The sequence below is a fragment of the Oncorhynchus nerka genome, linkage group LG14 (assembly GCF_034236695.1).
Source record: "Oncorhynchus nerka isolate Pitt River linkage group LG14, Oner_Uvic_2.0, whole genome shotgun sequence".
NCBI classification, from domain to species: Eukaryota; Metazoa; Chordata; class Actinopteri; order Salmoniformes; family Salmonidae; genus Oncorhynchus; species Oncorhynchus nerka.
The window spans coordinates 62,861,671-62,888,613 of record NC_088409.1 but is presented as its reverse complement, the minus strand read 5'-3'; the positions used below and the strand labels follow the sequence as shown (position 1 = coordinate 62,888,613).

Here is a 26,943-nt window from a genome sequence, read left to right as displayed (position 1 = left end):
GTGAATGTATTGATTGTTATTGATTGTTATGAAGATGGTTTTGATCATGCCGATGATGATGATGATTACATTTGTGATGAATGACACGGTGATGGCGAGGATGATGATAATAATGATGATGAAGATGGCGGAGATGTTTATGATGACACTAGTCTTGATGATGATGGGTATGGCAGTGATGATGATGATGATGATGAAGATGACACGATGGCTGCTGATGTTCATGATGATACTAGTCTTGGTGATAATGATGGTGATGACACTGGCTGTCACAGTGGTCAGGAAGTGACGCTGTCCCCCGGCCATCTGTCTGCAGATTAATCCTTGCTGCGCTTAGAGATATTACTGCCAGGCTTATCACCGTGGCAACCGGCCCTCAATCCCAATTCAGTATGGCGACATCAGAGACACACACATACACACACACTGCACACACTTTCTCTGTTGACAGTGCCGCTGCTTAGTGCAACAGACATAAAAGAGGAATGCACACACACACACACACACACACAAATGCACACGCACGCTCACACCGTGGTTATAATAGTTTTGTGTTTATCTATTTTTTATTTAAGTTGACCAGAGCTAGCTGCTATCCCACTGGTGCCAATGCGAAAGCCGTAGGATTTTGCCAAATATTAAAGGTTGTCCATAAAAAAACTCAGTAACTGTAGTACACAACAACCTCTCCCTCAATGTGATCAAGACAAAGGAGATGATTGTGGACTACAGGAAAAAGAGGACCGAGCACGGCCCCATTCTTATCGACGGGGCTGCAGTGGAGCAGGTTGAGAGCTTCAAGTTCCTTGGTGTCCACATCACCAACAAACTAACATGGTCCAAACACACCAACACAGTCGTGAAAAGGGCCCGACTGAACCTATTCCCCCTCCGGAGACTGAAAAGATTTGGCATGGATCCTCAAAAGGTTCTACAGCTGCACCATTGAGAGCATCCTGACTGGTTGCATCACTGCCTGGTATGGCAACTGCTCGGCCTCCGACTGCAAGGCATTACAGAGGGTAGTGCGAAAGGCCCAGTACATCACTGGGGCCAAGCTTCCTGCCATCCAGGGGCCAAGCTTCCTGCCATCCAGGACCTCTATAACAGGCATCTACATGTACATACTACCTCAACTAACCGGTGCCCCTGCACATTGACTCTGTACCGGTACCCTCATGTATATATTGTTATTTTTTACTGCTCCTCTTTAATTACTTGTTACTTTTATCTCTTAATCTTATCCATATTTTTTGAAACTGCACTGTCGGTTAGGGGCTCGTAAGTAAGCATTTTGTTGTATTTGGCGCATGAGACTTTATTGAGCATTCTGAGCCCAAACTGACATTTTTCCAATAAATAGATTAGGAGGAAAAACAACATAGTTGTCAAAGTGCCTGAAGCAGTCGTCTCTGCCTGCTAGTCGCTAGGCTACCCGAGAAAGCATGCTCATGGGAGAGGGGTAACGCCCACTTACACAGACCTGAACCGTGACCCTTTTCTTTTCAATGGGAAACTGCCTTTCTGCTTCATCTCAATTCCTCCATAATCTTTGGTGATATCTAATGATAGTGATGCACAAATTAGATTCAGTAGTTTGAAAACCCAATTGAAAACCTAGATTGAAAGTTTAGGGAAAAACACTCAAACTGAACATAATTCATGTGCTTTTTATTGATTTTAAGTTTGTTTTGGAGTCAAAGATAATAGTTTCAGTATAGTTTTAGTTTTTCCAAACGTGTTTGTTAATTATTGAAATGAATTTAGTTTGCTATGATTCGTTTTTGTTTTAGTTCCCTATAATAACCTTGCCCCGCAAACACACACAGCATTCTCTCCTCCCTTTCCCTCGCTATTATCACGGATGCCATTAGTGCGAGCAACGATTTGGAATTGTTATTGTTTTTGGTCAGCTTTACCATTTCGCCAGCAGCACATGTTGATGTGTCATGTGATAATATTATGCTTTAGTTTTTTCGATTCCATTCACCTGGACATTCTGACATCTCAGTATCCCATCTCTCTCTCTCTCTCTGTCTCTCATACACACCAACACACGCAGAACATTGTTTTGACATTCTGACATCTCAGTATCCCATCTCTCTCTCTCTCTGTCTCTCATACACACCAACACACGCAGAACATTGTTTTGACATGTTGACACCAACATCCCTTCAGATAGGGCTGCACACTATCAATCACCATAAGGTCAAGCTCAGCGTGTGTAACATTCAAGGTTTTATTCAGTCTTCACATACAGTACACAAGTCAGAAACAATGGTCAAGAAGCCTTCAAATAAGGTCAGTTGGATATAAAATGAAATCTGCAGTCAAAACAACAGATTTTCCATTCAAAATCACAAACAAGTGGTTTTTATTTTATTTCTTGGCATATTATATATTTTTTACATCCATGCAGATGTTGGAGATATACAGAGCTATGATGAAACAATTAGATGTTCTTCTACAGCTAATATGTTTCCCTTTCTGCTCCTTTAAGAACACACATACCTGACGTTCAGTCATTTTAGTACCCTGTGGTTGCAACCGAGCCAAATATAGACATTACCTCGTCCTCGACCCACTCTCGTACCCGAACGCGTTCTTGATATGATTTTTTATGCCGTAACCGTAACAACCACTCCTGTAAGGAAGCCTAAGTTCATTTTACAGTGCAGCGGTGTTGTTGATCAAGAATCAATAGCTTTTTAAAAAATCGTTTGACTCTAGCTCGCTAACTATGCTACTTTATGACACAAAGGGCCACTGTGTCAGGTGAGGGGACTGCTGCGGTACACGTCGGCTATACGAACTAGTAGGCGTTTTCCCCACACTAAAGCTTCCCTTCTGAAAAACCTCACAGCCTTAGCCCCGTCCTCACTAGATCTAGTAGCTCTCGGGTTGAATGAAATGACCTCATCACTATTGAGATTAAAGGGTTGGAAATTGCCCCCATAAACTAAATAAATATGCCTAATCCAGCTCGATGTGGCTGTTTTGTCGACTACATCAGCACCATGCATCGAGTGCACTTATAGCACGTCGAAGCCTCGGACTCAGTGGGTGTCATGTCCTTCACATAACAATACAGAGTTGGCTTCATCATGGCTCCGACTCTCAGAGTGGAGAGTGGGATGCTAAAGGAATGTAAGCAAGTATCATCATTCGTGGGGGGGGCGTCATGTTCCCTGTTGCCTTGTGTAGATATTCCTGAGCTAGAGTTCCGACGTGTTCGTCTTTCAGGCTAGTGAAGTTGACGGCACCGCGTATCACCCATTGGCACAAGGATAAAGGTTTGATTAAGTCCTTGAGCAACAGACACCACGTCCTCTTAGGGAGATAAATATTGGGATAGCGGTATGTTATGTTTCTACGGTGAAGGGGGATGAAGGAGACCAAGACACACTCTCTGTGCTGAAACTATAAAGCCCTTGTTTATAAAACCTTCAACACAGCCGGTCTCGTTAAAATGTTTGGACGGGTCCCTTTGTCTCCAGAGTGGGCGGTGCCAGACCTGATGACGTTAACCTGGTTCTGTTACCTCTCCACACCCCCCATGCCACTGGTTTGATGCAGCCCTACATGTGAGGTTAGGACAGGTGGCGCTGGTGGTAGTAGTGCGCTAGAGTGACAGTACAGCAGGTATTTAATAGTGTCACAACCTCCAGGGTTTGCTCTCTGCCACCACAGATGGTGTCCGTTCCTGCCAATTGGAAGAGTTGTCTGTCCTTGCTTCCATCTCCTAGGAAATAGTTATCTGAACTTGCCTGGTAAATTACGTCACTGATTCAATGCATCACAGGGTGAGGGTAGGTTAGCACCAATGTTTCAGGCTAGAGGGCTGGTTGAGGCTTGGATACAAGAAGTTATGCAACAATACTAATGTGTGTACTGATTGACAATGTTTTATGTGCCCGTTTGGGCTATATGCCGTTTCCTGTTTTAAGAAAGGATGCAGGTGTTGTCTGATAACGTTTAGAAAAGTTTTGTTGAATTAATTGTAGAAATATGAATAAAAACCTCGTTTTAAAAGATTGCTACTCATTTAGACGTGCATCATTCCTGAGACTGTTTGTATGATGTGCAGTAGCCCTCAATGTGTTGACCTGAAGCAGAGGGCTACACAGTCCCCATAATGTTACTGTGTCGTAGGGCTTCACTGATTCATTCATCAGAGCTAATTCATTCCATCGTAATTCATTTACATTACTCTGGAATGTTGTTTCCTCTATTTTGTCAATGTAGTGTTTATTTACCCTGAAACATTTGTCTTACAGTACACAAAAGTATAATTCAGAGCATTCACATCTCAAGTGTTGTTATTCTAAATATTTTATAGCAGGTAATTCAAAGTATCTCAAAATGGTGGTAAAAAACAGCAGGGCTGAACCCTACGCTACTCCGTTTAGAAAGGACTAATTGAGTTGGTACTGACTTGTAAAAGAGTTGGAAATTAGAGATTCCTGACATCAAGACTTAATATACGTTTTATCTCAAAAGCTTGGACAACGACTAAAAAAAACTCTTCTTTTTTTTAAGAGAGTTTAAAAAACAGGTAGAAACATGCTTATTCTAGCCATTGTACATGCCTTAAAAAAGAATACATTTGAAAGCCCATGTCATTTGCATATCACTTTGGCAAGGGAGGGATACAATACTAGTGCATTACATATCAACACACCACCCCAGTTTGCACATTTCAAATGTTTTGTTCTTTACATAGGAAAAAAAACGATTTCTCTTTCAATTACATCACTGTACAAAAAAACAGCAACAGACAATAAAATGAATCCACAAGTCAGGAAAAAAAAAGGAAAAAAATCAAGAAAAGAAAATTGCATAATTTTCACATATAGACTGGAGAGACCATTGGACCACTAGAACCCTGTGAAGTGTTCACTTTGGGAAGTGTCCTCATCCCAACCCTGTTATATACCCCTCAATGAGACCAGACAGGAGAGCAGTGGGGAGAGTCCTGTATATCCATACTATACTTCAGACCAACCTTACCAAGCCATTTCTTAAAGACAAGGGCCCAGGATCATTTAAAGAAAGCCTGACCTTAACCTCCTATTATTACATCCTCTCAGCGGTCTTCTGAGAACAAGGCTCCGCCACATCCAATCCCACGGACATTCAACGAGCTCTGAAGAAGGGGACTAATTCTATACTAGAGATTACCGACTGGTATCAGAGGGTGAATCACAGACGAGCCTGAATGAATAAAGAGTCTTCTTTGGCCACTTCACCAGTCACACCTCAATAAGACTATACCACCATGTCAGTAGTGTGCTCAGTGAGGATAGAGAGGAGGAGCATGGATAGCTGCACTCATACATAGAGATACAACACTAGAGGCTGATTTCATAGAGCCCCAAAGCTCTAGACGGGAACAATTTGTCAGCCATCTTACATGGGGACAGTTCTGAACCATTCTCCATAAACTTGGTTGTAAATCCTCTGTAATTGAATGACTAATTGAATGACTAGACTAGACAAAGGCAAGGCCTTTGTTTTTAGAGGCCTTGGCTCTGTCTGAGCGATGTCATGGCTTTCTGTCGTTCTGTTTAGGACATTGTTCATTTCCTGTTATTTTCAAACAAATGTGCAACTAAAGGCTTTCTGTTTTTCAATATTCCACTGGTAGTGGCATCCATATTTCCCCTCCCATGTCTGTTTTCTCTGCTTGGCTTGCATCATATACATTTTGAGTGGTGTGAAATGCATGCTGGGACTGTTCCTCCCTGTCCTCCCCTCTCGGCTGGAGTTAGTTTGGCCCGGGCCCAGTCGGTGTCACTGTAAACCCAAACATCTCCAACCTGGGCTGTCTACTCTGTTTTACAGTGTACCAGACGCAAGTGCCAAAAGAACACGTAGTGTTGATGTCAATGTCTACCAGCAACTCCCCCCTCTCCCTTTTCTCTCTCCTGCTCCCTACAGAGTGTTTCAGAGATTACACACTCCAGGCTGTGTGTCCCTTGGCAGTGCTTGGGGTGACCCCCATTACAGGGTTCCCATATGATCGCGGGGTAGAACACAAGGAGAATGTTCCGGCCAAAGCATTTCCATTCGAGCAGAACCATGCTGATGGGGATTCTGTCTCTGGATGGGACATAAACCAAGGAGCACACACGCATGCAAGCACACACACACAGGCACAGTGTACAGTATGGTGAAGCACCTCACTGGTCATGTTTGGCCTTCTTATTATTTCATCGCCATGGACACTACTACTGCTCAGTGTACAAACCACTCCCTCAATATATCCACAAGGACCCCCCCCCCTCCACCTCCCGTGTCTAGCCTCACTGCAGGGTCAAAGGTCATTGTGCTGTAAATGTGGGATCCCTTTTAGAGCGTACCACTATTGTAGAAAAGCTGAACCCTGTGTTCAGTGGCGTTGAGCGAGTGTGTTGGGCTTTTATTGCTGGTGCTACAGAGCTTTTCCCAACGAGAGTTCCTTTCTCTCTCCCGTCTGTCTTCAAGGATCATGGTGCAGCGCTTATTGTCCTTGGTACTTTCCTCAGTCTCTTAAAGGCATGCCTGCTGATCACCACAGATGAGAGAGATGCAGCACAAACCAGTAGATGAACATGTTCTCTGTCAGGAGTACCATTCATGACAACACTTAGTTCCTTTCAGAAGCACTGCTTGTGTACATGCCTTTTTTCAAATACCTCATGCAATCCTCCTCTCAGACAGAAATTCAGTTCCATCGATCGGAGGCAAAATGCTTTGAAATGAACAAAAACAAAGTACCCTCATAAAACCCAACCATGTTTTTTTGGCCTCCCCTCCCTCCATAAAGACAAATACATCTATTTTGACATACTCTCTCATCTAAAAGAGGAAATACTATGCAGGAACTTTCAAACAAGAAGTAAATCCAAAGGACGGTACCAACTTTGTCACAAAGAGAATAAATCAACTCATAATAATTATATCATAAACATATAAATTAGTAATACAATGATCTGGTCCTTCACCATAGAGATTGCAAGGAGAAGGTTCCTCTTTTACTCTCTCTTATTCCCTATTTCTCGCTCTCCTTTTATTTCTATCTTTATTTCAGTCAGTCACAAACACACGCAACACATTGGAATGCTGGAGAGATGTTGGTGGGGGGGGGAACGGTTTGTGACTGTGGAGGTGTCGTTTATGCGTGACCTCCTTGGGTTTATCTCTAAAGTTTACACCAAGGAGAAAGAGGAGAAGACATTACTGTCATCCACCCTCAGTCTCAACGGTGCAGGTGCCAGCATTGGAGAAGTAGAGGGAAAATGTTTTCAATATTCCTTCATGGTGTTTGTGTTAGTAACTGTTTGCCAGGAGACAAAATGTAAACAGCAGTTTCTTCTGGCACCAGCTCCAGGACTCCCGAACACTGGCTCTCTCCGTCATCGTCATCTCTGCAGACCAGCTTGAGAGGAACATCATTCTCTCTCCACACCAGCAAAGAGGGGCTAGAGAGTCGACACCGTGTGTGCTGCTTGTGGAGAGTCGGATCATCGTTGCGACAGCTCTTCCGCTCCTTCTCAGTTAACGACCCCTCCTCACGACCCCTCCTACTCTCTTCATCATGGATGACATAAGCCAGAACAGCATCATGACATAGCCTACCCTTCGGTCCCCTTCTCCACCCCACCGCCTCTGGCCCGGAAACCCTACAACAGCCAGAAGCATCTCCTTGAAGACTTCCGTACAGCACTTTGGGAACGTCCCAATAAAACAAAATCACATGACAAGGTGAACAAGAACAGGTGCATCTGGTCTCATAATAAATAAAAAAATACAGCAAATATTCCTTGGCAGCTTTTTTTCCACGTCCCCCTCCTCCTCTTTCCATTAAAACTCTAAAAAGAGAGAGTGGAATGGAGTGGTCGCCCCACTCGTTCCCTACCCTGCCCCCTCACTTACCCAGCGTATAGCCCTGTCTCCATCAGACGTAGGCGGATTCGCTGGACTGGGTCCTGCCCATGTTGGGGGGCTGCGACATGTGGGTCATGTCCTTCTTGCGGATCTCGCAGATGGACTTGCGGCGGGCCTGCACGCCCCGGATGGCTGCCTTGATCTTCTTCCAGCCCAGGTGGTTGAGCTCTGCCAGGTTGAGCAGCACGCAGATGCCGCTCACGGCGAACATGAAGACCAGGAAGACCGTCTTCTCGGTGGGCCGCGACACGTAGCACTCCACCTCCTTCACGCAGGGGTAGCGGTCGCACTCGAAGATGCCCGGCACGCTGAAGCCGTATAGGAAGTACTGTCCCACCAGAAAGCCGATCTCCAGTGCGTTACGGAACACCACCTGGATAATGTAGAAGCGCGAGATGCCCTCCTGCTGGCGCTGCTTGGACTTCTTGCCATGCATGAGCCCCCGCGGCACATTGGGGATCTCCTTGACCTCCATGCAGTCATGCTCGTCCTTCCCGCCACCGTCGCCGTGGTGCACCAGGATGCCGTTGATGTTACGAAGCTTCCTGGTGCCGCTTTGCCCGTAATCCGAACGCTCCAACAGCGGGTAGAGGAAGGAGTAGCGTCTGTCACGCTGCTTGGCCGACTGGTGCACAGAGTAGGTGATGAAGCACAGGCTGGGCGTACACACCAGAATGATCTGGAAGACCCAGTAGCGGATGTGGGAGATGGGGAAGGCCTTGTCGTAGCAGGCCTGGTTGCAGCCCGGCTGCAGGGTGTTACAGATGAACATGGTCTGCTCGTCCTCGTACACCGTCTCGCCAACGATGGCCACGATCAGGATCCGAAAGATCACCACCACGGTCAGAAGAATCCTGTATGAAAGAGGCACACACAGAGACACAGAGAGACAGAGAGCGAGAGAGAGAGAGAGAGAGAGAGAGAGAGAGAGAGAGAGAGAGAGTAGAAAATACATACAGTGTTACAGTTAACAACTGGAAGGAGTGGTGAAGAGAGAAAGGATAGTAGAAGACCAATAAAACATATTGGATTAAAGAGACTGAAGTAGCTTTGGGCACAGCAGGAGCAAGAGAGAGAGAGAACTTGGATAAGAGATGTGGAGTTGTGGGAATTATGAGTAGTGAGTGATAGGTAAGGATGTCACTGTTCCTTTAGATGAGGTAGAACAAGGGATTCATCTGGAGCACATTCATCTGCTGAGCACAATATCTACAGAGCATTCAGAAAGTATTCAGCCCTGTTTACTCTTTCCACATTTTGTTACGTTACAGCCTTATTCTAAATTGGATTAAATCTGGGTTTTTTTCGTCCTCATCAATCTACACAATCTACTCCATAAAGACAAAGAAAAAACAGGTAGATTAATGTAGAACAACAATTATTTAATCAATTTTAGAATAAGGCTGTAAAGTAACAAAACGTGGAAAAAGTCAAGGGGTCTGAATACTTTACGAATGCTTATAGTTGTCAATAACCTCTACTTCACTCTTCCTATTCAAGTTCAACCCATATCCTAAAGCACATCAAACCAGACTTTCCAGAACACTGCACTTTGTTCTCCCACCATCATTCACATTTTGTGTACAGGAAGTAAGCACAGCATGTATGAAATACTGTTAAACCAACTTCAAATACAGTATCCAAAAGTATTGCTTTTAGCCAAGTGAATCATTTAAAAAAATCTACTTTTACCGTTCATGTCTAGGTTTTTGCTTTGTCATTATGGGGTATTTTACAATGAGGCTGTAACGTAACAAAATGTGGAAAAGTCAAGGTGTCTGCATACTTTCCGAATGCACTGTACGTATATTAGAGAAATAACAATTATTACGTGAATATTTTTTTCCGTGCTACTTCCAGTCATTTTATCTCCAGCTCAACAGTCATTTAAAACAGGGACATGACACATCTCTCTGCTTCATGGTCTAATTTTAGCGTCAGGCTCATTTAACACGTAACCCTCATCCCAGTCCCTGCTAAAGTGGATCTTGCTGTAATTAATTTTATGATGAACCTGGAGAAGAGTCCCCTAAGCAAGCTGGTCCTGGGGCTCTGTTCACAAACACAAACACACCCTACAGAGCCCCAGGACAACAGCACAATTAGACCCAACCAAATCATGAGAAAACAAAAAGATAATTACTTAACACATTGGAAAGAATTAACAAAAAAACAGAGCAAACTAGAATGCTATTTGGCCCTACACAGAGAGTACACAGCGGCAGAATACCTGACCACTGTGACTGACCCAAAATTAAGGAAAGCTTTGACTATGTACAGACTCAGTGAGCATAGCCTTGCTATTGAGAAAGGCCGCCGTAGGCAGACATGGCTCTCAAGAGAAGACAGGCTATGTGCTCACTGCCCACAAAATGAGGTGGAAACTGAGCTGCACTTCCTAACCTCCTGCCCAATGTATGACCATATTAGAGATACATATTTCCCCCAGATCACACAGATCCACAAAGAATTCGAAAACAAATCCAATTTTGAAAAACTCCCATATCTACTGGGTGAAATTCCACAGTGTGCCATCACAGCAGCAAGATTTGTGACCTGTTGCCACGAGAAAAGGGCAACCAGTGAAGAACAAACACCATTGTAAATACAACCCATATTTATGCTTATTTATTTTATCTTGTGTCCTTTAACTATTTGTACATTGTATATATATATAAATGAACACCCTGTCTGTGTTTTCATCCGATCCCCAGTGATTACATAAAAAAAAAAAATGAACAGTAAACATTACACATACAGAAGTTTCAAAACAGTAAAGACATTACAAATGTCATATATATATATATATATATATATATATATATATATGTGTTAACATTGCCAAAGCAAGTGAGGTAGACAACATACAAAGTGAATATATAAGGTGAAAAACAACAAAAATGAACAGTAAACATTACACATACAGAAGTTTCAAAACAGTGTTTTGAAACTTCTGTATGTGTAATGTTTACTGTTCATTTTTGTTGTTTTTCACCTTATATATTCACTTTGTATGTTGTCTACCTCACTTGCTTTGGCAATGTTAACACATGTTTCCCATGCCAATAAAGCCCTTGAATTGAATTGAATTGAATTGAATTGAATTGACTGCAGATGTAAAAAAAAAAAATATGACTGGAAATAAATGATTATTACTATTTAAAGAAGACATGCTCCCAATCGTGCCGGATGGAAATGCAGTAGAGAAAAAATGAAATGCTTTTCCAGTTGTCGCCAGTTTAGGGCTGAGTATTCACTGTAGCAGTTCTAGAGCATTGTGCCAGCTAGCGCACTGTATCAGTCACAGGATGTGAAAAAGTCTTAGGTACAGAGGAAAAACATCAAGTTACTGTCAAATTAGTTACAGACAGAGATTAAAAGTCACACAAAAAATGCAGGAGCTAGAGATTTCCTTGAATAAAAAAAATGCCATGAGAGAACAAAATCTCATCAGGGAGAATGAATTATATAATGGCTTCCACAGGCAACCCCACAACCTTAATCTGCACCAGGGCCAATGGAGGATTCTTGCATTAGGCCTAGTAGTTTGTTTAATGCCATCGACTAGCTTTAGATTATCTATGCCCATAACCACCACCTGCTTCTTCTCCTCTTTTCCCCTCACTATTTCTCTTTCTGTCTTTTCTCCCTGTCTTTCTGTGCTCCTGCTCCTACCATCTCCCTCCCTCCCTCCTAACCCCCCTCTCTTTCCCTCCCCACCTCTGCCTGGCACTACAACAGAATCAGCTCCAAATAGAGACTATTCTCTTTTTTTTGGGAACCATTTTTGCTACCATTGTCGGCAGACCCTGTTTAACATTAAAAGGAAATCTCCTTTGTGAATCTTGCAAAAACGTCCAAAACGATCTGAGTAGTCCCCCGGTCCTCCCCCTCAACAGCCTGCATTTGTTTGTCGTTAAATGAACACCCTGTCTGTGTTTTCATCCGATCCCCAGTGATTACATCAAAACATTATGCCCAGAACCCAAACTGCTTCTTTTAATTTGATCACGGTTTCTCTCTCAAATTTGAGGACAAAGGCCAGGGAGGTTTATTTGTATCTGCAGTGATCAGTAACTAACAGTGTGCACCAACATGTGGAATTACACATTATTTTTCGGAGTGAAGCGTTGTCACAACCGTCCGCGCACAAACCACTGAGCAGCTTGCATTGTTTGCCTGCTAAAAAAGAAATACAGAGATGCCATTTGAAGTGATGCCACTGTACGTTGTTATGGAGGAAGAACAGCCCCTGTTGTACCGTACGGTCATGAATGTCGCTCTTCCCTAAGTGTGACTTACCGATTCAACCGTGTTTCTTTAAGTAACCCCTGGAGATAATATGTTGATTGAGGAAAGTGGGTACGAGAGGAAGGGGGGGGGGGGGGGGGCTCCCTGGTGCCTTTACCCACAAACCCCCTCCCTCCCCTCCTCTCTCGCCTCGCACCCAACTTCCTCTGCCAGTTACCATGGCAACAGCCGATGGGAAGAAAAAACGAGAGGTGCTCATGAGCTCTGATTCGAGCCGAGGACCAGCTAAAGTGAAGAAAGGCAACTTAACTACCCAGCAAGCTGAGAGAAACTAAACACCAGCAACAACAATGCTACCAAATCAAACTGGAACTGTCTTCTGTCATCTGTGGATGGAGCCAGAAAACAATCATTCCACACCCAGGAGAGAACATCTCTCACAACCTGTTGTGTAGAATGGTGCAGACATGGTTGATTTGTGATGGAATCTTACTGATAACCACGAACACGACCGATATATACTAATATAAAAAGACACTAGAGAAGTGTATGTGTTCCATCTGTCTTGTCCAATGCATAGGCTCCCGAGTGGCGCAGCGGTCTAAGGCACTGCATCTCAGTGCAAGAGGCGTCACTACAGGCCCTGGTTTGAATCCAGGCTGTATCACATCCGGCTGTGATTGAGAGTCCCATAGGGCGGCGCACAATTGGCCCAGCGTCGTCTGGGTTTGGCCGGGGTAGGCCGTCATTGTAAATAAGAACTTGTTCTTAACTGACTTGCCTCGTTAAATAAAGGTTAAATAAATAAATTGGCTAGGTCATGTTATTAGAAAGTATTCAAGTCCTTTTCAGTAGGTGATGGCTGAAAAAGCGATCCATACAAAAGAAGCTGTGAAGAGTCAAAGCTGGCTTGTTTGCCCTATGATTTAAGCGTTCCCCATGTGACACTGCTGTGTAATCCTCTTAAAGGGCTCCCTCTTTCCCTGGCTTCTGCTGCTGCTTTACCTGGTCTCATCCCGTTAACTCTCTCTATAAAGTATTTCCCTGGCTTCCTCATGTCTGTCTTGTGTCAGGCTAACAGGGTTGAGCATCAATAGGACCTGGTTGACTTGACAGCAGGCCATTTGGCACCTAGCCCACAGCTACAGTACGTCTTGCTTCAGGTGAGGTCAGAATCTTGTCCGTCTAGCCAATACTGTATTGACTCTCCCCAGAGAATGTAGCCTATTTCCTCAGCTGCTCACACGTCCCCACACGTCCCCCCACACACACACACACATCCCCACACACACATCCCCCCACACACACACACACACACACACACACACACACACACACACACACACACACACACGTCCATACATGCAGTGTATGAAATCGTACACACATGCTTACATTTACATTACATTTACATTTAAGTCATTTAGCAGACGCTCTTATCCAGAGCGACTTACAAATTGGTGCGTTCACCTTAAGACATCCAGTGGAACAGCCACTTTACAATAGTGCATCTAAATATTTTAAGGGGGGTGAGAAGGATTACTTTATCCTATCCTAGGTATTCCTGAAAGAGGTGGGGTTTCAGGTGTCTCCGGAAGGTGGTGATTGACTCCGCTGTCCTGGCGTCGTGAGGGAGTTTGTTCCACCATTGGGGGGCCAGAGCAGCGAACAGTTTTGACTGGGCTGCGCAGGAACTGTACTTCCTCAGTGGTAGGGAGGCGAGCAGGCCAGAGGTGGATGAACGCAGTGCCCTTGTTTGGGTGTAGGGCCTGATCAGAGCCTGGAGGTACTGAGGTGCCGTTCCCCTCACAGCTCCGTAGGCAAGCACCATGGTCTTGTAGCGGATGCGAGCTTCAACTGGAAGCCAGTGGAGAGAGCGGAGGAGCGGGGTGACGTGAGAGAACTTGGGAAGGTTGAACACCAGACGGGCTGCGGCGTTCTGGATGAGTTGTAGGGGTTTAATGGCACAGGCAGGGAGCCCAGCCAACAGCGAGTTGCAGTAATCCAGACGGGAGATGACAAGTGCCTGGATTAGGACCTGCGCTGCTTCCTGTGTGAGGCAGGGTCGTACTCTATAAATACGTATATAAATGTATATAATATCTATACGTACCGTATATAAAACATCACCATCAGCACAGACACACTTATATTAATACACAGCCACATACCCAGTCAAGCATACACACAAAATACATGATGCAAATAGTCTGATATAATTATTACTGGGCTGTCCATTACAAATCCACCCACCTTAGAGAGCACGGGAAGAACACAGGAATGTCAGACATTACAGACACAATCAGCTTTCTAATGCTCGGGCAACAGCTGTGTGTGTGAGTGTCTTTGCGTATCTGTTTACTTGGGTGTGTCTTTGCGTATCTGTTGGCTTGTGTGTGTTTGCGTGTGTGTGAGTGAGGATGGCACTCTGATGGCAGGGGAGCGGCTCCCCTCTGCTCCTTCTGTCACCGACTGGAATGTGACAGAGATGGAGGAGGTCCAGGATAGCCCTCAAGACCGGAACACACCCTCCGTGGCAGAGCCAGTACACACTGCTCAGTGCTCAGTGCTAAGTGTGTGTGTGTGTGTGTGTGTGTGTCACTGGGTGTGGGTTTTTGTGTGGTTTGGTGTGACAGATATAGAGCCAATATTGTATGTGTGTGTAGATGGGTAGAAGGTAATGATCCGTGTCTGTGTTTTTTGTGTGTCTGTAGGTCTACAGTCTATGCCGTACGGATGTAAATCTCATTTGTAGACCTCTGACGCGAGACAGTACCCACTATCTACTTCTCATTAGGTCCTACTACTGGCCTGAAAACAAACACGCTATCCCTGTGCAGCTGATCAGTACTGAGAGACAGACTGGGGTCATGGCACAGTGGTGTCCTTTCTCGATGGACACACACAAGGGCACTAGAGTGACTGGAGCTGCATTTTGTACTGATGATTTAATTATACACAGCACAGCCGTGATTAATCCATATTTACCACACGAGTAGCTCCAAGTACACTCACAGTCTCACGGCAGTCCTTTACAGAGTCCCAGAGACCTCCACTCCACAGTAATCAACTGGTAACAGTATAGGTGTGCTATAGGGCTGGTATCGTCATGGCAACACAGCCATCAGAGGAGAGTGCTGGGTTTGGGAAGGTCATGAGGTGTGAGCTGGGAAGAGAGCAACAGTCAGCGATCGGGGTGGGAGCACGGCTATAATCCGCATTTAATCTGCTGTTTTGGACAATCCAGTGTGGCCCATGCCAACGCCAAAACCCAAATCACTCTCAGTCACACATGCCGGAAGCATTCTCCACTGACTCCCAGCCACACATGGTTAGCACACACTCCTCTATCGCTCCTAAATCTATTCTAAACATGTACAGTACAGAGAAGTATTATTCATATATTCTAAACATATACAGTACAGAGAAGTATTATTCATATATTCTAAACATGTACAGTACAGAGAAGTATTATTCATATATTCTAAACATATACAGTACAGAGAAGTATTATTCATATATTCTAAACATATACAGTACAGAGAAGTATTATTCATATATTCTAAACATGTACAGTACAGAGAAGTATTATTCATATATTCTAAACATATACAGTACAGAGAAGTATTATTCATATATTCTAAACATGTACAGTGCAGAGAAGTATTATTCATATATTCTAAACATATACAGTACAGAGAAGTATTATTCATATATTCTAAACATGTACAGTACAGAGAAGTAAGCAAGGACCCCAGACATTATGATTCACGAGACATGTCACATCAAGATTGATGTGTACAGTTAGTGAATCAATGTAAAAATAACACATTGCTAGTTGTGCATTTCAGTGTGATGAACGTCTACATTTTGGGTGAAGGTTGTACATTTTAATGCTTGTGTGTTTACCTGTTTATAGGTGGGGGGAGAGAGAGGGAAAGAGAAAAGGAGTGGAGGAGAGGTCAGTGACTCTGGCTGTTGAAGGGCTGTTAATGAGGGTTCAGTCCATGAGTCAGCGCTTATGACTTCCAGGGGTTATAAATGACCGTAAGACTGATCTTAAATGACCGTAAGACTCACAGGGAGAGAATAGAATAGACACAGTGTCCCAGACCACTCTTAGGCCACTCTTAATTATTATCTTATTAACGCATGTCAACAACTCACAGTCATGGAGCCATAGATTCAGAGAGAGACATACCATGGTTTTGGCCTCACACTAGTGTTGGGCTCTCCACAACAGAACAGTGAGTTTCATTACCTTACTTAGCAAGAAGCATATGAAAGGTTGTATCAGTTTGTTAAGAGCCTTTTCCCTTTGTTCTAAGCTTCCATAGACTCATAATGAGATCCACTGATTGTACAAAGGCACCAGCGCTCTCGCTCTATCTGTGAGAGTAAGATGGGTGAAGTGTCTGTGGGTATTGGGTTGCACCTGGTGCAGATCATATCTTTCCCATACATCTCTGACACATTGTCTTATACCGCCTCTCAATGTTTATCTATTTGAATAAGGTCTCTCTCTCTCTCTCTCTCTCTCTCTCTCTCTCTCTCTCTCTCTCTCTCTCTCTATCTCTCTCTCGTTCACTGAACAGATAGAACTAGAAGGCCTTGAGAGGGAGGGCGGAACTGAGACAACCTGCATCTTATCATTCTGCTGCAATGTTTGGGCTATAGGCATGATGAGGGCATATATGGCATTGGTCTCTCTCCACCTTCTCTCTCTCTCTCTCTCTCTGTATGTCTCCTTCTCTCTCTCCACCTCCTCTCTCTCTCTCTCTCTCTCTGTATGTCTCCTATCTCTCCACCTCCTCTCTCTCTCCCTCTCTCTCGCTCTCTCTCGTTCCCTGAACAGATAGAACTAGAAGGCCTTGAGAGGGAGGGCGGAACTGAGACACAACCTGCATCTTATCATTCTGCTGCAATGTTTGGGCTATAGGCATGATGAGGGCATGGGGAGATATAGCATTAGTGTGTGTGTGTGTTTGTCCACTGTGTCCAACGTTGTCCCTCAGGGCTGACAGCAGCAGTTGTCAGGCCTGTGTGAGTGAGCCAGACAGCTCAGTCACACACGCACACACTTAATCACGCACACAAACACACACAAAAGGTGTGATGACAAAAGGTGTGATGCTCCCATCTGAGGCCTAAGGAGATCAGACACATGAACCACTGCTCTCTCCCTGTGTGTGTGTGTGTGTGTGTGTGTGTGTGTGTGTGTGTGTGTGTGTGTGTGTGTGTGTGTGTGTGTGTGTGTGTGTGTGTGTGTGTGTGTGTGTGTGTGTGTGTGTAATACATGTCCCAAATGTTTGTAACACAATTTACTTGGAAAGAGTGGAAATCAATTCAGTATATTCTTGCCAGTCTCTCTCTGCAGCATGGTGAAGCTGAATAGTTCATGGGAAGATAAGTGAATTTGATAACGTGTTAGGTGGAGTGTGAAGTCATTGTCACATTTAGCATGTGGTTATTCATATTTGGCTGCTAACAGTGTGTGGCTTACTCCGTTTTGGCAGTGTAAACATTTGCCTGAGAGTGTAAGAGTAAATATAGCATCCGCACTGCAATTTGCTTACGCTTGTGTTTGTATGTTTGGCCGGCCATCTGGATGTATGACTGTGTGTGTGTGTGTGTGTGTGTGTGTGTGTGTGTGTGTGTGTTGGGGGCGAACTTGTGAGTCAAATGAGGATCTGTTTCACAAGTGTCTGTTTATGTTTGTCTATCTGTGTTGGAGGGAGCGTGGTCCTTTATTGGTCTGTGTAAGGTGTTTCACTGGTGTTTGTGTGCGTGAATAAGTATGTATTTGTGTGTGTGTGTGTGTGAGCTGTCTGGCTCTCTCATCAGCTTCTATAACTTTGACTCAACCACACACAGCAGCTGCTGCTGTCAGCCCTGAGGGACAACGTTGGACACAGTGGACAAACACACACACACACACACAAATGCCATATCTCCCCATGCCCTCATCATGCCTATAGCCCAAACATTGCAGCAGAATGATAAGATGCAGATTGCGTCTCAGTTCCGCCCTCCCTCTCAAAGCCTTCTAGTTCTATCTGTTCAGGGAACAAGAGAGAGAGAGAGAGAGAGAGAGAGAGAGAGAGAGAGAGACCTTATTAAAATAGATAAACATTGAGAGGCGGTATAAGACAATGTGTCAGAGATGTATGGGAAAGATATGATCTGCACCAGGTGCACATCAATACCCACAGACACTCATGGATGCTTAGAACAAAGGGAAAATGCTCCTAACAAACGGATACAACCTTTCATATGCTTCTTGCTAAGTAAGATAAAGAAAACTCACTGTAATGTTGTGGAGAGCCCAACACTAGTGTGAGGCCTAAACAATGAGGCCTTTACTTAATCTCTGACAAACCATGGTATGTCTCTCTCTGAATCTATGGCTCCATGACTGTGAGTTGTTGACATGCGTTAATAAGATAATAATTAAGAGTGGCCTAAGAGTGGTCTGGGACACTGTGTCTATTCTATTCTCTCCCTGTGAGTCTTACGGTCATTTAAGGTCAGCCTTACGGTCATTTATAACCCCTGGAAGTCATAAGCGCTGACTCATGGACTGAACCCTCATTAACAGCCCTTCAACAGCCAGAGTCACTGACCTCTCCTCCACTCTTTTTCTCTAACCCCCCTCTCTCTTAGGATTCCTAATCATCTGTTGATTGTTTACCCAGCTGTTTGGGGTACAGTAAATAGTCGAGTGGAGCCGTCACACCTGGATTAATCCAGTCAGATAGAACCCCATTGAGAGAAAATCACTCAGAAGTCTCTGAATGTAACAGCTGTGTATAGGATATCTTCCGGCTTTTTCAAAGTGACATGGTTTATCCAAACACTCATCCATACACCCATACACATAAGACAAGGGTTTATCTGTATGACTTTAACAGTGATGACAGGGAGCTTAGCGTTAAAGGATTGGAAGGATGAGTAATTGGAATAATGGATAGAAAATAAGAATCGGTGAGAGAGGAGGAATGGGTTGTGGGAGGAAAGGGTGAAAAGAGAGATATGGAATGAGAACAGAAAACTGGAAAAATCCAGAAAGAAACATCCAGTGGAGAATAAGGGAAATGAGAAAATATTTGCATCGAAATGCGTTTGTACACATTTTTATACGCTGTGGTGCATGTTGATAGACACATTTATTGGCTGTAGGGCAGGGGTCAGCAACAGGTGTCCCGCGAAACCAAAACCAACCAACATTAAAAGGTTGGTGCCCCAACGTTTTTTGGGGGGGTGGATTTTATACTGAACAAAAATATAAACGCAACATGTAAAGTGTTGGTCCCAAGTTTCATGAGCTGAAATAAAAGATCCCAAAACGTTTCCATACGTACAAAAAGCTTTGTTCTCTCAAATTTTGTGCACACATTTGTTTAAGTCATTGTTAGTGAGCATTTCTCCACCTGACAGGTGTGGCATATTAAGAAGCTAATTAAACAGCATGATTATTACACCTTGTTCTGGGGATAATAATAGACCACTCTAAAATGTGAAGTTTTGTCACACAACACAATAATACAGATGTCTCAAGACTGCAGGAATGTCCACCAGAGCTGATGCCATTGAATTTAATGTTAATTTCTCTACCATAAGCCACCTCCAATGCTGTTTTAGAGATTTTGGTAGAACATCCAACTGGCCTCACAACCGCAGACTAGGTGTAACCTAGCCCAGGACTTCCACATCCGGGTTCTTCGCCTACAGGATCGTCTGAGGCCAGCCACCCGGACAGCGGATGAAACTGTGGGTTTGCACAACCAAAGAATTTCCACACAAACTGTCAGAAACAGTCTCAGGGAAACTCATCTGCATGCTCATTGTCGTAACCGACTTTGGTGGGCCAATGCTCAACTTTGACGGCTACTGGCACGCTGAAGAAGTTGGCTCTTCACAGATGAATCCCGGTTTCAACTGCACCGGGCAGATGGCAGACATTGTGAACAGAGTGCCCCATTGTGGTGGTGGGCTTATGATATGGGAAGGCATAAGCTACGAACACAATCAGCTTTAATATTGCAGATAGATTGTAGCTTCCATCAAAGTAATTGTCTGCATCATTTCCAATCCCCCATATATATTTTTTGTAAATATATATACAGTACATATATACAGTACAAATATTTCCACATTTTGTTATGTTACAGCCTTATTCTAAAACGGATTAAATAGTTTCTACACACAATACATCAGAATGACAAAGCAAAAACTTTTTATTTTTTTAAACTTTTTTGCAAATTTATATAAACTCTGAATCTGAAATATCACATTTACATAAGTATTCAGACCCTTTACTCAGTACATTGTTGAAGCACCTTTGGCAGCGATTACAGCCTCAAGTCTTCTTGGGTATGACTCTACAAGCCTGGCACACCTGTATTTGGGGAGTTTCTCCCGTTCCTCTCTGCAGATCCTCTCAAGCTCTGTCAGGTTGGATGGGGAGCATCGCTGCACAGCTACAGTTGAAGTCGGAAGTTTACATACACTTAGGTTGGAATAATTAAAACTCGTTTTTTCAACAACTCCACAAATGTCTTGTTAACAAACTATAGTTTTGGCAAGTCGGTTAGGACATCTACTTTGTGCATGACACAAGTCATTTTCCCAACAATTGTTTACACTTATCATTCACTGTATCACAATTCCAGTGGATCAGAGGTTTACATACACTAAGTTGACTGTGCCTTTAAACAGCTTGGAATATTCCTGAAAATGATCATGGCTTTAGAAGCTTCTAATTGACATAATTTGAGCCAATTGGAGGTGTACCTGTGGATGTATTTCAAGGCCTACCTTCAAACTCAGTGCCTCTTTGCTTGACATCATGGAAAAATCAAAAGAATTCAGCAAAGACCTCAGAAAAAAAATTGGTTCATCCTTGGGAGCAAGCCGTCATACCGCTCAGGAAGGAGACGCATTCTGTCTCCTAGAGATGAACGTACTTTGGTACAAAAAGTACAAATCAATCACAGAACAACAGCAAAGGACCTTGTGAAGATGCTGGAGGAAACTGGTACAAAAGTAACTAAATCCACAGTAAAACGAGTCCAATATCGACATAACCTGAAAGGCCGCTCAGCTAGGAAGAAACCACTACTCCAAAACCGCCATAAAAAAGACAGACTACAGTTTGAAACTGCACATGGGGACAAAGATCTTACTTTTTGGAGAAATGTCCTCTGGTCTGATGAAACAAAAATAGAACTGTTTGGCCATAATGACCATCGTTATGTTTGGAAGAAAAAGGGAGAGGATTGCAAGCCGAAGAACACCATCCCAACCTTGAACCACAGAGGTGGCAGCATCATGTTGTGGGGGTGCTTGCCTGCCGGAGGGACTGGTACACTTCACAAAATAGATGGCCTCATGAGGATGAAAGACTATGTGAATATATTGAAGCAACATCTCAAGATATCAGTCAGGAAGTTAAAGCTTGGTCGCACATGGGTCTTCCAAATGGACAATAACCCCAAGCATACTTCCAAAGTTGTGGCAAAATGGCTTAAGGACAACAAAGTCAAGGTATTGGAGTGGCCATCACAAAACCCTGACCTCAATCCTATAGAACATTTGTGGGCAGAACTGAAAAAGCTTGTGCGAGCAAGGAGGCCTACAAACCTGTACTTCCGGCGCCGACAGAGATGGCCGCCTCGCTTCGCGTTCCTAGGAAACTATGCAGTTTTTTGTTTTTTTTACGTGTTATTTCTTATATTAGTACCCCAGGTCATCTTAGGTTTCATTACATACAGTCGAGAAGAACTACTGAACATAAGAGCAGCGTCAACTCACCATCAGTACGACCAAGAATATGACTTTCGCGAAGCGGATCCTGTGTTCTGCATTTCACCCAGGACAACGGAATGGATCCCAGCCGGCGACCCGAAAAAACGACTTCGTAAAAGGGGGAAACGGAGCGGTCTTCTGGTCAGACTCCGGAGACGGGCACCATTCCCTAGCATTCTTCTCGCCAATGTCCAGTCTCTTGACAACAAGGTTGATGAAATCCGAGCAAGGGTAGCATTCCAGAGGGACATCAGAGACTGTAACGTTCTTTGCTTCACGGAAATATGGCTCACTGGAGAGATGCTATCGGAATCGGTGCAGCCAGCTGGTTTCTCCACGAATCGCGCAGACAGAAACAAACATCTTTCTGGTAAGAAGAGGGGCGGGGGCGTATGCTTCATGGTTAACGTGACGTGGTGTGATCATAACAACATACAGGTACTCAAATCCTTCTGTTCACCTGATTTAGAATTCCTCACAATCAAATGTCGACCGCATTATCTACCAAGGGAATTCTCTTCGATTATAATCACAGCTGTATATATTCCCCCCCAAGCAGACACATCGATGGCTCTGAACGAACTTTATTTGACTCTTTGCAAACTGGAATCCATTTATCCGGAGGCTGCATTCATTGTAGCTGGGGATTTTAACAAGGCTAATCTGAAAACAAGACTCCCTAAATTTTATCAGCATATCGATTGCGCAACCAGGGCTGGAAAAACCTTGGATCACTGCTATTCTAAATTCCGCGACGCATATAAGGCCCTGCCCCGCCCTCCTTTCGGAAAAGCTGACCACGACTCCATTTTGTTGATCCCTGCCTACAGACAGAAACTAAAACAAGAAGCTCCCGCGCTGAGGTCTGTTCAACGCTGGTCCGACCAATCTGATTCCACACTCCAAGACTGCTTCCATCACGTGGACTGGGATATGTTTCGTATTGCGTCAGACAACAACATTGACAAATACGCTGATTCGGTGAGCGAGTTCATTAAGAACGTGCGTTGAAGATGTCGTTCCCATAGCAACGATTAAAACATTCCCAAACCAGAAACCGTGGATTGATGGCAGCATTCGCGTGAAACTGAAAGCCCGAACCACTGCTTTTAATCAGGGCAAGGTGACCAGAAACATGACCGAATACAAACAGTGTAACTATTCCCTCCACAGGGCAATCAAACAAGCTAAGCGTCAGTATAGAGACAAAGTAGAATCTCAATTCAACGGCTCAGACACAAGATGTATGTGGCAGGGTCTACAGTCAATCACGGATTACAAAAAGAAAACCAGCCCAGTCACGGACCAGGATGTCTTGCTCCCAGGCAGACTAAATAACTTTTTGCCCGCTTTGAGGACAATACAGTGCCACTGACACGGCCCACAACTAAAACATGCGGACTCTCCTTCACTGCAGCCGACGTGAGGAAAACATTTAAACGTGTCAACCCTCGCAAGGCTGCAGGCCCAGACGGCATCCCCAACCGCGCCCTCAGAGCATGCGCAGACCAGCTGGCTGGTGTGTTTACGGACATATTCAATCAATCCCTATCCCAGTCTGTTGTTCCCACATGCTTCAAGAGGGCCACCATTGTTCCTGTTCCCAAGAAAGCTAAGGTAACTGAGCTAAACGACTAGCACTCACTTCCGTCATCATGAAGTGCTTTGAGAGACTAGTCAAGGACCATATCACCTCCACCCTACCTGACACCCTAGACCCACTCCAATTTGCTTACCGCCCAAATAGGTCCACAGACGATGCAATCTCAACCACACTGCACACTGCCCTAACCCATCTGGACAAGAGGAATACCTATGTGAGAATGCTGTTCATCGACTACAGCTCGGCATTTAACACCATAGTGCCCTCCAAGCTCGTCATCAAGCTCGAGACCCTGGGTCTCGACCCCGCCCTGTGCAACTGGGTACTGGACTTCCTGACGGGCCGCCCCCAGGTGGTGAGGGTAGGCAACAACATTTCCACCCCGCTGATCCTCAACACTGGGGCCCCACAAGGGTGCGTTCTGAGCCCTCTCCTGTACTCCCTGTTCACCCACGACTGCGTGGCCACGCACGCCTCCAACTCAATCATTAAGTTTGCGGACGACACAACAGTGGTAGGCTTGATTACCAACAACGACGAGACGGCCTACAGGGAGGAGGTGAGGGCCCTCGGAGTGTGGTGTCAGGAAAATAACCTCACACTCAACGTCAACAAAACTAAGGAGATGATTGTGGACTTCAGGAAACAGCAGAGGGAACACCCCCCTATCCACATTGATGGAACAGTAGTGGAGAGGGTAGTAAATTTTAAGTTCCTCGGCGTACACATCACAGACAAACTGAATTTGTCCACCCACACAGACAGCATCGTGAAGAAGGCGCAGCAGCGCCTCTTCAACCTCAGGAGGCTGAAGAAATTCGGCTTGTCACCAAAAGCACTCACAAACTTCTACAGATGCACAATCGAGAGCATCCTGTCGGGCTGTATCACCGCCTGGTACGGCAACTGCTCCGCCCACAACCGTAAGGCTCTCCAGAGGGTAGTGAGGTCTGCAACAACGCATCACCGGGGGCAAACTACCTGCCCTCCAGGACACCTACACCACCCGATGTCACAGGAAGGCCATAAAGATCATCAAGGACAACAACCACCCGAGCCACTGCCTGTTCACCCCGCTATCATCCAGAAGGCGAGGTCAGTACAGGTGCATCAAAGCTGGGACCGAGAGACTGAAAAACAGCTTCTATCTCAAGGCCATCAGACTGTTAAACAGCCACCACTAACATTGAGTGGCTGCTGCCAACACACTGACTCAACTCCAGCCACTTTAATAATGGGAATTGATGGGAAATGATGTAAAATATATCACTAGCCACTTTAAACAATGCTACCTAATATAATGTTTACATACCCTACATTATTCATCTCATATGTATATGTATATACTGTACTCTATATCATCTACTGCATCTTTATGTAATACATGTATCACTAGCCACTTTAACTATGCCACTTTGTTTACATACTCATCTCATATGTATATACTGCACTCAATACCATCTACTGTATCTTGCCTATGCTGCTCTGTACCATCACTCACTCATATATCTTTATGTACATATTCTTTATCCCCTTACACTTGTGTCTATAAGGTAGTAGTTTTGGAATTGTTAGCTAGATTACTTGTTGGTTATTACTGCATTGTCGGAACTAGAAGCACAAGCATTTCGCTACACTCGCATTAACATCTGCTAACCATGTGTATGTGACAAATAACATTTGATTTGATTTGACCTGACTCAGTTACACAAGCTCTGTCAGGAGGAATGGGCCAAAATTCACCCAACGTATTGTGGGAAGCTTGTGGAAGGATACACAAAACGTTTGACTCAAGTTAAACAATTTAAAGGCAATACACTCAATTCGTATTTGGTAGCATGTAAACTTCTGACCCACTGGGAATGTGATGAAAGAAAAAAAAGCTGAAATAAATGACTCAACTATTATTCTGACATTTCATATTCTTAAAATAAAGTGGTGATTCTAACTGACCTAAGAGAGGGAATTTTTACTCTGATTAAATGTCAGGAATTGTGAAAAACTGAGTTTAAATGTATTTGACTAAGGTGTATGTTAACTTCCGACTTCAACTGTATTTTCAGGTCTCTCCAGAGAAGTTCGATTGCGTTTAAGCCCGGCTCTGGCTGGGCCACTCAAGGACATTCAGAGACTTGTCCCGAAGCCACTCCAACATTGTCTTGGCTGTGTGCTTAGGGTCGTTGTCCTGTTGGAAGGTGAACCTTCATTCCAGTCTGAGGTCCTGAGCACTCTGGAGCAAGTTTTCATCTAGGATCTTTCTGTACTTTGGTCCGTTCATTGTTCCCTTGATCCTGACTAGTCTCCCAGTCCCTGCCGCTGAACAACATCCCCTCAGCATGATGCTGCCATCACCATGCTTCACTGTAGGAATGGTGCCAGGTTTCCTTCAGATGTGACACTTGGCATTCAGGCCAAATAGTTCAATTGTGGTTTCATCAGACCAGAGAATCTTGTTTCTCATGGTCTGAAAGTCCTTTAGGTGCTTTTTGGCAAACCAAGTAGGCTGTCATGTACCTTTTACTGAAGAGTGGCTTCCATCTGGCCACTCTACCATAAAGGCCTGATTGGTGGAGTGCTGCAGAAATGGTAGTCCCTCTGGAAGGTTCTCCCATCTCCACAGAGGAACTCTGGAGTTTAGCTGTGCAGACAGCTCTAGGAAGAGTCTTGGTGGTTCCAAACTTTTTCCATTTAAGAATGATGGAGGCCACTGTGTTCTTGGGGACCGTCAATGCTGCAAAACTTTTTTTGTATCCTTCCCAAGATCTGGGATCCCGAGTGGCGCAGTCGTCGAAGGCACTGCATCTCAGTGCTAGAGGGGTCACTCCCGACCCTGGTTCGATTACAGGCTGTATCACACCCGGCCGTGATTGGGTGGTGCACAATTGGCCCAGCGTCGTCTGGGTTCGGGTTTGGCCGGGGTAGAACGTCGTTGTAAATAAGGATTTGTTCTTAACTGACTTGCCTAGTTAAATAAAAAAATGTGCCTCGATACAATCCTGTTTCGGAGCTCTACGGATAATTCCTTCAACCTCTTGGCTTGGTTTTTTCTCTAACATGGCACTGTCAAATGTGGGACCTTATATAGACAGGTGTGTGCCTTTCCAAATCATATCCATTCAATTGAATTTACCACAGGTGGACTCCAATCAAGTTATAGAAACATCTCGTGGATGATCAATGGAAACAGGATGCACCTGAGCTCAATTTCGAGTCTCATAGCAAAGGGTCTGAATACTTATGTAAATAAGGTATTTCATTGTTTTTAAAAAATGGTATTCATTTGCAAACCTTTCTAAAAACCTGTTTTCGCTTTGTCATTATGGGGTATTGTGTATAGATTGATGAGGGAAAAA

The 26,943-nt window shown here is 44.4% G+C and overlaps 1 protein-coding gene across 1 annotated transcript in view; it reads right to left on the bottom strand.

Annotated features, from left to right (window-relative positions):
- Positions 1 to 2,221: 2,221 nt before the first annotated feature.
- LOC115141648 (gap junction delta-2 protein-like) overlaps positions 2,222 to 26,943 on the bottom strand; it is a 36,083-nt gene continuing 11,361 nt past the window's right edge. Inside the window, exon 2 of the mRNA XM_029680701.2 lies at positions 2,222 to 8,783. Within this exon, the coding sequence (XP_029536561.1) occupies positions 7,940 to 8,783 (844 nt within the window). The 3' untranslated portion in view covers positions 2,222 to 7,939. The remainder of the gene's footprint in view (positions 8,784 to 26,943) is intronic.